The sequence below is a fragment of the Malania oleifera genome, chromosome 2 (assembly GCF_029873635.1).
Source record: "Malania oleifera isolate guangnan ecotype guangnan chromosome 2, ASM2987363v1, whole genome shotgun sequence".
In the NCBI taxonomy this organism is placed as follows: Eukaryota; Viridiplantae; Streptophyta; class Magnoliopsida; order Santalales; family Ximeniaceae; genus Malania; species Malania oleifera.
The window spans coordinates 92,105,149-92,117,207 of NC_080418.1; the positions used below are offsets into that span (position 1 = coordinate 92,105,149).

At 36.7% G+C, this 12,059-nt stretch overlaps 1 protein-coding gene across 1 annotated transcript in view; it reads right to left on the reverse strand.

Moving 5' to 3' along the window:
• Window positions 1–12,059, reverse strand: part of LOC131149396 (cytochrome P450 97B2, chloroplastic) — a 155,852-nt gene that overhangs the window by 41,319 nt on the left and 102,474 nt on the right. The window contains exons 9-10 of the mRNA XM_058099821.1: window positions 7,359–7,445; window positions 7,119–7,207 (exon numbers count right to left, since the gene is read on the reverse strand). Coding sequence (XP_057955804.1) covers window positions 7,119–7,207; window positions 7,359–7,445 — 176 coding nt within the window. The remainder of the gene's footprint in view (window positions 1–7,118; window positions 7,208–7,358; window positions 7,446–12,059) is intronic.

Here is a 12,059-nt window from a genome sequence, read left to right on the forward strand (position 1 = left end):
TTTATATCAAGTCACTATCCATAAAGTATTTGGTGCAATATATACAAATTCCACTATTCAATTTTAACAACTGGAATATTATTATTTTCTGTCATGCAGCTCAGCTGCTTAGCCTGCTTCATATTTTTTGCTTCTTTTAATATTTTAATAGTTAATGCTGATCTATTTGTTGATATTAGTTACCCAAGAGGTAAATGCTAATAAATATTTGAACATATATGCTATAAAGTTAGAGATGGAGGATAGAAGAAGAGGAGAAGAAGAGAAAGAGAGAGAAAAACTGAGCAGCAGTTTCCTAGTGTTTTCTCCAGGTCTGCCCTCCTATATGTAATTAATAATAATGTCTTAAGAACAAAAATATTTCCATCAACAGAAATTAATCATTTAAATAACATATTTTCTTCTAATGCTCCCCCCCTCAAGCTGGAGGTGCATAAATATCACCTAACCCCAGCTTGTAACAAACATTAGACAAGGTGGGCTTAATGGCGGAACACTCCCCTGCTGATGCATTTTTACATCCAACAGCTTTGGCAGATCGCTTAGCCCCGTTCATCTTCAGCGCAAGAGCGCTCGATCAATGAGCTATTACGCACTCTTTCAAGGGTGGTTGCTTCTAGGCAAACCTCCTAGCTGTCTCTGCAGCCCTACCTCCTTTATCACTGAGCGGTCATTCAGGGGCCTTAGCTGGTGATCTGGGTTGTTTCCCTCTCAACGATGAAGCTTATCCCCCATTGTCTCACTGGCCGACCTTGACCCCTATTATTTTGAGGTCATATCTAGTATTCAAAGTTTGCCCCCATTTGGTACCGCTCTCGTGGGCTTCAAAAAAACATTGCCTAAATGATTGATAACTTTCACAAAGAAAGTCCTCATCCCTCACAAAATGACAGTCAACTTCTATGTGCTTTGTCCTCTCATGAAACATGGATTGCTAGTGATATAAATGGCAGCTTTGGTTATCACAAAACACATCTATTGGCTTCATTACTAAGAATCTATCTCTAACATAAGAGACTTCGGCCACATAAGCTCACTCATAGTATGAGCCATAGCTCGATATTCTGATTCAACATTAGATCTTGCTATAGTAGTTTGCTTCTTGCTATGCCAATTGCCAAGAAACAAATTACATCCCAAAAATGTACAATATCCAATAGTAGACCTTCTATCATCAACAGGTCTAGCCCAATTTGCATCAGAGTAATCCCAAAATCTCATAATTTCTATTACATCTAAATATCAAACCTTTGCCAGGAGAGCCTCTAAGATACCGCAAAATTCTACAAACAGCATCCTAATGTGGTTGTTTGGGATTTTCTATAAACTAATTCACCATCCCCACTGCAAAAAAGATATGCTAGGTACCAATTGCCAACATCAAGTTTGTCTTCAAAGTCCAATCCAACATCCCTAGACAACTTCATATTGGGATCCATAGGAGTATTAACTGGTTTAGCTCCCAACAAACCAGTCTCACTTATCAAGTACAATGTATATTTTTGCTGAGATAGATTCAACCCTTTCATACATTGTACAATCTTAACACCAATGAAATGACACATAATACCCAAGACCTTGATTTGAAGTTTTGCATGAAGTCACAACTCAACATCTACAATCCCATTGTAGTCGCTGCAAGTGATAATGATATCATCAACATAAACTACTAGAAGTACCACACATATCTCTACTTCTCGAACAAAAACCAAATTGTCAAAGCAGCACTAGATAAAGCCAAATGCAGAAACTACAACATTAAATTTGTCAAACCAGGCTTGAGGAGCCTATTTAAGACTATAAATGGCCTTATGCAACCTGCATACTTTACCATCCTCCCCCTAAGCAACATACCCAAGAGATTGCTCCATGTATACCTCCTCCTACAAATATCCATACAAGAAAGCATTCTTCAATCCAATTGATATAAGGGTCAACCAAAATTAATTTCCAATGAGATCAATATACAAACAGAATTTCATCGAGCAACTGGAGAGAAGGTCATTTTGAACAAATTTAAGTGCATTATCATATCGGAAAATTTGAATACCAAAGCCAAACTGAGTTTTTATTTCCTTGTAGAATTGAGTAAATACATTCAAAAATCCAGACTTATCTTTTAACAAATAGATCTAGGTCATACACAAAAAATTATCCCCAAAGGACACAAAATATTGATGACCAGTCAAATTATTGACTCTACATGAACCCCAAATATCTGAATGAATAAGAGAAAACAATAATTTACTATGAGACTCAACTTTAGATAGAAAAATTTCGATATATGACTTCCCAACTGAAATGCAAAACACTCCAAATGAAAAACGAACTTGTGCATAGGAAAGATTTCTTGTAGTTTTTGAAGGGATGGATGACCCAAACGAGCATGACACTGATCAAGAGAAACACCATGAGAAATTGAGGAAGTTGTATGACTAGAATTAGGCCCATCATAACCAAGGTCTTAAATTTCGATTTTGACTCAAATTTCAAAGCTCCAAAAGTACAGAAATTTCAATTTCGATGTCGATTTGAAAAAATAACGGAAATTAGTAGTAAAGCATGGAATTCTTTGTGAAACTTTAGCAATGGTTAAGAAACATAATAATATAAGTTTTATGATTAATATATTACAAATGAAATTAATCTATATTTTGTATGAGGTGTAAAAGTTGTAAAATAGTATGTGTATCAAACATATTTGTAAGATAATGTACATTAAATATATTTAGTCAATACAAATGAAATTCATGAATCATTTAAATATTATTTATTATACAAATGATGATAATTTAGACATGAATGGTTAAAAAAAATGTTACTCTATGTTTATTTTTTCATATAATTTCAAAAGCACTTGTAATAATATTTTGTTTCGATTAAATAAATAAAATTAATTAAGATAGAAATTTCACTTCACTCCTAAATTTCTCATTTGATTCTGACGAAATTTCATCGTATAGTTAAAATTTCGAGATTTCGATAAATTTTGGATGATTCATTGAGATTTCGACGGAAGTTATGCAAGATAGAAATCGACTACCATTTTGATTTCGAGGGTGACGGAAATCAGAAATTTCGACAATTTCGTGGAAATTTAAGACCATGATCATAACCACCATCGAAATAGTATAGGCCATGCTTTTCAAGCACTCCACCAATTCTCTTCTCCGTTCAAAGATCCTAAATACTCAATAAGAAGGAAAGAAGTTCACAGAACAATTAGGAGAATTAGTTAGTTGACTAACTAATAGCAAGTTTAAGGTAAATTTAGGCACATATAACATAGGGGGAAAAGGAATAGAAGGAATTAAGAGAATATTGCCAGAACTAGAAACCAGTGTAATCAAACTGTCAACCATAGTAATCTTAGAGTAAAGTAGTGGGGTTCAAGGGCACAAATAAATTAGGACTACCTGTGATATAAGAGGAAGCACTAAAATCTATAACCCAAGTTGAAGAGGCAAGAAGCCCCGGTTGCACCTAAATGGGCCATAGTAGCACTAGATGTAAAAGATTGAGCCCAGAGTTGTTGAACCATGCCAAAAAAAATTGTTAAACTCCTCTTGGGACAAGGATGCTGCACTCAACTCCCCAATGGAGTGGCTAGGTGTGTTTGAAGAGTCAATAGTAGAATCTCCCTTCGCAAGATCCCAACAGCAATTAATGGTATGATTTTCCTTGCCACAATGTGTGCAAATGTGAGAATCGCCACGGCGAACTCCTAGTTGTATTACAGAACCACTGCCATGACCACAATCCAAACCTTGTCCTCGCCCTCCAAAACTTCCTCTCCTACAGTTAGAGGTAGTTTCCACGGCTGACTTATCGTGGGAAGGAGATTGAGAAGTCAGGCAGGACACACTGACACAAACTGCAATTTCAGGACTTCAAAAAACCAGAACTTACAACATTTCAAGCTCTCAAAATCCTGAACTTCAATAGGCAGATCTGACTACAGAACTGACCTTACAATTTCCTAGGAGGAATTACTTAACCACCAAAAAAGGGCAGACCACAGCAAGGTACTGCAGGCATATAATAAACGACCTGGCAGCAGCTCCAGGCATTACGGCTGGCAGCAACTGAAAACAAATGCAGAGAAGAACAGGAAATAAATATTTAATCACCAATCGAAACCAACCACAAATTGGTAGAAGATTTCAAGCAATCAATCATAAATACACAGCATCATTAGCAAACAACAAACAGAGTGACAGAGGAACAGCAGCAGCAGCAGCATACTATAAACAGAGTATAACTGAGTTCACATCAGCAAAACACCATGAAAACACACAGCTTCCTGCCAAGGATGCTGCACAATCTAACCCAGAGGGAGGATATGTCACATCCCTGTTCTTGGCGCCTGACCGGCCGTCACTCCATCTAAAATGCAATGGAGTTACTAGGCCTCGGCAAGAATTTTTTTTACAAATCGTCATTTGGTAACAAGTTAAAAGTCAATTAAGAGGAAACATTTGTTGAAAAATCAAGACATACATACATACATCATAAGCAACTAAAAACATTTTTTATTCAGTGACAAACTCTTTACATTGGGCTGTACTTTACATACAACATTTTTCACACTCCCTTGTCTACATGCATAACTGCCAAAAAACGAACACACACTTAGTATCCTTATTGTTTTCCTGCCAACCTATAATCCATGTAAAAAATGGTAGTATCTTGGAGAACTTAACAAGTGGAGCTCTCCTTCAATTCGAACCTGAAATTTTTAAGGAATAGCAACCACAAGCCTAGTACACATTCTTAATGCTCCCTTATTCAAATAAGGATTTCAATACTTAACATATGATTTCTTACAACATGCGTAATCGTAATGTGCATGAATACACTCTTTATTTAAAGCATTATGCATGAACACATTCTTTATTAAAAGCAAACTGTTCATCTAAAGGTACCATACAAAACATTCAAATAGCATGCATTTACGAATTTTTTTCAACATAGCAGCGCTATCCCAACTAAGTGCACAGTTTTTATCCCAAACGAGTGCCAAATTCCAGCTTGGACAACCACCTCTTGATGCAGAAATACCAACAAGTGCCAAATTCCAGCTTGGCCAACCATCGCTCAATATGGTAATACCCTCCAGAGGTTTAGCGCCTTTCACCCAATGGAGACAAAATCCATACTTGCTCAAATTCCACAATTTCACAGCCACAACAACACATGGTGCTACCTGTTTTACGCAATAACAATTCAACTTATGGACACACAAGCTTTGACATAGCAAGTAAAGCCATCATCCTTAAAAGATGAATATCTATCACATGAAAATTCCCCAACTAAACAAGATATGCAACTATGGTAACCAAAGAAACCATATATGCATTATGCAGCCATATCAAGTAATGAGAGATTACAAGTTTAACTCTTTTTTATTAGGATTCAACTTTATGCAAGTTTGTACCCTTGTTTCCTTTAAATACTCAAAATCCCTAGATGAATAAATGAAAATTAAGAACACCTGCTTGATTTTCAGTTTCTTCTAACTCAGAGTCTCCCTCTCAATTTCCTGTATTTTATCCTGATTCTCTCTGAATTTTCCAGATTTTCTGCAGAGTTATCTCTCCCCCTCTCTAAACAGGGTTTTCAGCAAGATATTGCAGTATTCTTTTCTGTGTTCAGGCTGCTTTGCGGGGCTGGAGAAGTCAAGGCAGCAGCTGGACACATGGAAGTACTGTAGCAGCTGGTGGCAACAAGGGTCCCACAGTGCTGACATCTGTGCGCTAGTAGTCTGCTGCTGGTTTTTCAGAGCTGCCAGGTGGCTGCTGCTGGTTTGTAGTGCTGCCAGGTGTCACACCTGGTTTCAGCATGCCCCATCTTCTCTCTCTCTCTCTCTCTCTCTCTGCCCCAACTCTTATGCTATTTATGTTTTAGCATGACCCTTGCTTTTATCTAAGCCCCTCCTACCACTAGTAAGTCAAATGGAATTTCCGATATCAGTTAACACAACTTAAATAAACGAATAATATGGTTAGTATGAACTTTTTTGTTGCAAATAAAGCAAGTCATACTAATTTATCAAAGTAGTTTAAATTTACTGTGGCCTAAAGGGTATGGTTATCACAGGATAAGGAGAAAAAAAAAAACAAAAACAGAGTATCAAAATCAATTCAGATAAATCACATTTGAAGGAGATCAATGCTCTGATACATGTTGTACAGCTAGAGATGGAGGGGAAAAGAAGAGGAGGATAAGAAGAGAAAAAGAGAGGAAAAAAGCTGCATGGCAATTTCCTAGAGTCTACGTACAGCTACAAAAATACCCCCATTAACACAACCTAATTATCAAAATAAAATATTCACTTCCAACAATATATGGCAATTGTAATTAATTTATTTAGTTTTGTATGACAAGTTTATATTTGACAACATGAATCAATATTAAGTTGAACAATACTTTCAAATTCAAATTCAAATAGGAATCCTAATATCAAGTACAACACATTAAACTATTTGTAGTAGGAACTGTCACATCCTCCTACTACATTACACATCAAAGCAGTAAAAGTTGCCTGCTTTAAAAATGCTTAATTTTAAAAAGGGCACTCGAACTTTGTCCCTCTTGGCTAGGTCCTCTCTGCAATTAGATGGGTTTTAAGTTTAGTGTGTGGGTAAACTATGAACTGAACACTGGAGATTGCTTTCTGTGGTTCCATGATGGCTCTTACACTGAAGACATAGCTCACACATAACATTATAGCATTTTCCCACATGCACACGGACACACGCACAAAAGCACATGCAGACACATATTTGCTAAACATCCGACATGAATTCATCATTCTTCTTTATGGGTACATCTATTTATAACCCATGACGGAAAGATGACCCTTAACATACCAGCATGAGGAATGTTGAGTTACTTGTCATTTAAAACTGGAGTTCTAGAACTTTTTTCCTTCATTTTAGTCTGTGAAATATACAAGTCACAAATGAGGCAAAATCTCAAAATTATAATAATGATAAAGGTCAGCATGATTCAATAGCATTCTGCATATAGGAAAAATACACAAGCTTATTTGGTAGAAAGTTTTCTTCTATAGTGAGTAGAATAATTTCATAGAAGTAAATGATTCGGTGACCTACTCCAATTTTTTAAGAACCTCAAAAGTTGTTCGCCCATGACCGAGCACAGAATCGATTTCTTCTTGAGCTTTTTTCATTTTAGAGGGATTCTGCAAGATCAAAATTCAATATATGTTAGCACAGCTGCAGGTTCGGAATTAAGGAGCTTTTTGACCAAACTAAGTCACACATGAACACAAATACTAATGTCCATATCAATTATCATGAATATATCCAAAAATTTGTCATGTAGAAACATACCTGGGCAAGTAGAAAAACAGCCCAAGTAAGAACTGCAGCTGTAGTTTCGTGGCCAGCAATAAGCATAGTCATCAGGTCATCCCTTAGCTGTAGAACAAAGTCAAAGAAGATTAGGAAATAAGGCCCAGCCAGTTTCAATAAATTAACTCTCAACTAGAACAGTAGGTTCAAGATACTTCAATATCAACTTGCCAAATGCTACAACATGAAGAAGGTACACACATGAACAATTCCCAATCAAGTATGACAGATATCAAGAGAAGACATGCATAAAGCCATCCAAATGAGAAACTTGCCCATACATAAAAATGCACTTGACAACAACAACAACAACAAAACCAAGCCTTAAGTCCCACTAGGTGGGTTCGACTATATGAATCTTTTTCTGCCAATTTATGCGATCATGAACCATTTCTTTTCATAGATTCAGGGATATTAAATCCTTACTCACTATCTCCTTCCAAGTTATTTTAGATATACCCCTATCCCTTCTACTTCCCCCCACAGTAACTAACTCACTCTTCTCACTGGCACACTATGTGACCTACGTTGCAAGTGTCCATACTACACCCAACTTACCACGAACATGTTCATTCCTTAATTTATCTTTCAGTGTTATACCACTCATCCATCTAAGCATTCTCTTCTCAGCAACTTCTACTTTTGTATATTCTATTTCTTTGTCATCCAATATTCTAATCCATATAGCATAGCTGGTCTTATAGCTGTCCTATAAAACTTCCCTTTTAATTTTAAGGGTATTCTACGAGCACAAAGCACACTTGAAGCACTTCTCCATTTTACCCAACCTGCTTTAACTCTATGCATTACATCATCTTCAATTTCTCCTTCAGCTTGCATAATAGATCCAAGGTATCGAAATCTACAAGTGCTATTTATTTCTTCATCATCAAGTTTAACTTTGTCTCCAATATTTCTCCTACCATTACTGAAATTATATTTCATATATTCTGTCTTATTTCTACTTATCCTAAAGCCTCTAGATTCCAAAGCTTCTCTCCATAATACTAACTCAGCCTCTACTCCATCCCTAGTTTCATCAATTAATACAATATCATCTGCAAACAACATACACTATGGAACCTCCTTTTGAATACTCTTAGTCAGTTGGTCCATCACTAAAGCAAAAAGATAAGGGCTCAAAGTGGATCCTTGATGTACACCTATGGTGATTGGAAATTCTCTAGTTTCTCCATCTATAGTATAGTCCTTACACTAGTCAATGTTCCATCCTACATATCCTTAATGACATCAGTATACCTACTACATACACCCTTTTTTTCTAAAACACACCAAAGAACTTCCCTAGGTATCCTATCATATGCTTTCTTTAAGTCAATAAATACCATATGCAAGTCCCTCTTCTTTTCCCCAAACTTTTTCATTAAGCTTCTTAAAAGATAGCTTCTGTGGTAGATCTCCCAGACATAAAACCAAATTGATTTTTTGAGACCTATGTTTCTAACCTTAATCTTTGTTCAACTAACCTTAATCTCCCAGGCATAAAAATGCACATAAGCAATGGAAAAAAGGGGACGTTTCCATGGCAACTGGTTTTGTGAATTTTTTAAACTCCAGCTAGATTGAGACTCATGGGTAAGCAGGATAAGGGCAATGGATGTCAACTTAAGGATCAGTTAAGCCAACTTGGAAGAGATGCATGTTTCAGGAAACTTTTATTGAGTTTCTCCCCATTCCACTCAAATCTAAATCCAAGATCCAAATTTTAAGTTCCAAAATGTGGGATGATGGGGCATGAATACATACTTTGCTGTCAATGTGTGAGGTTCTCTATGTGCGCCTAGTTGAAGCTATTAAGTGAAAGAGTTTATGCCAATAGTGCACATCCAAGACATTACAAATGGAATCAAATGAATATGAAATGGTGAGGAGTTCACCTGAAAACACTGTAGATCCAAGCAGAATTTGCATGAGAGAAATTATAATAATCTAAAATACAAGCACAATCCATTTCTATTATTTGAAATAAAACTTTTCCCATTTTAATTGTTAGGTGAAAAAAATTCCAATTTATTTGTTTTCATAATTAAAAAAGTAACAAATTAGGTATTCAAAGTTGTTGACCCCAAGTGATTGATCTTCATCGTAACAAAACTCATGTGTTTTGAATTTATTTTTTTATTTTTTTGGTAATGCTATCTTGATGAACAAGAGGTTGAGATGACTCATTCTAATACATTTCCTGTTTATCCTGTCCATGTATATTGATATCTAGAATTTGTGTTAACTGACACAAACTGAGAAACACTTCGTGAAAGAATATTCTTCATTTATTCGAATAATACACAAAACGTCAGCTATATACATCAAACCTAGCAACAAAAAAGTAAAATTAACTAGGTTGTATCAGATCCCATGATTTATGGGATATTCTAACAAAATAGGAAACTAACCAAATCAGCCTAACTCTAGGAATACAGGCAATTACAAAATTTCCTAAAATAGCTAACTATACACGTATAGAATACAAGTCATTAAACACGTTTTCCCACACTCCCCCTCAAGCTGGCGAATAGGTATTTTCCATTCCCAGCTTGGATACAATACTCTCAAACATTGGACTACTTAACCCCTTGGTAAGTACATCAACAAGTTGGCCATGTGTGTCTACATAAGGTGTACCTTGGATACAATACTCTGAAACATTGGACTACTTAACCCCTTGGTAAGTACATCAGCAAGTTGGCCATGTGTGTCTACATAAGGTGTACAAATCAATCCACTCTCCAACTTTTCTTTGATGAAGTGTCTATCAATTTCAATGTGTTTTGTTCGATCATGCTATATTGGATTATGAGCTATGGTGATTGCGGACTTATTATCAAAATAGAGTCTTATCGAACCATCCCACGTAATCTTCATTTCTAAGATAATCTTCAACCAAAGTAGTTCAAATACACCTTGAGCCATTGCTCGGAAATTTGCCTCCACACTAAATTGAGCCACCACATTTTGTTTCTTACTCCTCCACGTCACAAGATTTCTGCCAAGAAAGGTGCAATATCTAGAGGTCGACCTCCTGTCAACAATCGACCCAGCATAATCGGCATCCATGTATGCCTCAAGAACTAAGCTTCCGTTCCTTTTAAACAAAATACCTTTTCTTGGTGTCCCTTTGAGGCATTGTAACACTCGGTGATTTGCCTGCAAATGGACTTCCTTCGGGCTATGCATAAATTGACTAATCACACACTCACTGCATAAGCTATATTCGGTCATGTGTGAGACAAATAAATGAGTCTTCCTACCAGGCGTTGGTACATTTCTCTATCTAGTGCAGCACCCTCCTTTGCCTTTCCAAGTCTAAGGTTAGGATCTATTGGAGTACTTGCTGGTTTGCACATCCTTTTGCCAGTTTCTTTGAGGACATCCGTAACATACTTCTGCTGAGATATAAAAATGCCCCATCAAGAGTGAGCCACCTCAATCCTAAGAAAATATTCTAGCTTCCCTAACACCTTGATCTCGAGCTCCTTAGCCAAACACTGACTCAAAATTTGCCGCTTCTTATCATCATCCCCTGTCACTATTATATCATCGACATATCCCCTTGGCTTTGTCCATATCCCATGGCCATCATAACTCTTGCAAACCTTCCAAACCATGCACGAGGTGATTGTTTAATACTGTACAAGGCTTTCTTCAACTTGCACATAGTGTGAGCAGCCAAATTATTCCCATAACCTGGCGGGACTTCCATATAAATTTTTTCCTCTAGCTCTCCATGAAAAAATGCATTCTTGACATCAAACTGCTGCAAGTCCCAACCATAATTAGCTATTAGAGACAACAAGATTCTAACAGTGTTCATCTTCAAACCTAGAGCAAAAGTCTCTAGGTAGTCAATTCCATAGGTTTGAGTATAACCATTGGCCACTAACCTTGCCTTGTATCTCTCTATTGATCCATCTGCACTATACTTCACAGTGTAAACCCATTTACACCCCAAGGGTTTCTTTCCTGCCAACAATTTCACCAACTCCCACGTTTTGTTTTTTTTCCTACACCTCCATCTCCATATTCCTAGCTTGTTTCCATTTCTCATTGGATAAAGCCTCGGATAAGGTGGTAGGGATGACAATGGTGTTTAAGCTAACAAGGAAGGATCTATGGGATGGTGAAAAATTTTTGAAGGATAAGAAATATGAGAGAGGATATAAAGGTTGTTTTGTGCACTCTCTAGTTGCAATGAAGGGTTAGAAATTGTTACCTCATTCTTAGGATTTGAGTTGGAGTTTTGGACTTGCACAGATTCAAGGACAACGACCTTCCTCCTTGAAAACACTTTGCCAAATCTCACATTCTCAAGAGTAGAATCAGTTTTTTCTGGGGAATTTCGGGTAGGGGTTTGGACATATGATTTGGCATAGGGGAATAAGAAATTGGTTTAGATACGGGAAGTGACAGAAGATCAAGTAAAACATCCCTATCCTCCCTATCCTTATCTTCCATTGTTGAACTCTCCCCCTAAAGATAAGGAGTGGTGAAATAGGACTCTTGTTCATTGAAAGTAAAATCCGCTGAGACATAAAACTTCTTAGATGGAGGATGATAACATTTATACCCCTTCAGGGTCAAAGAATAACCCATAAATACACATTTTAATGCCCTCAGATCTAGCTTTCCCCTACTTTGACTATGAATATGAACAAATGACAT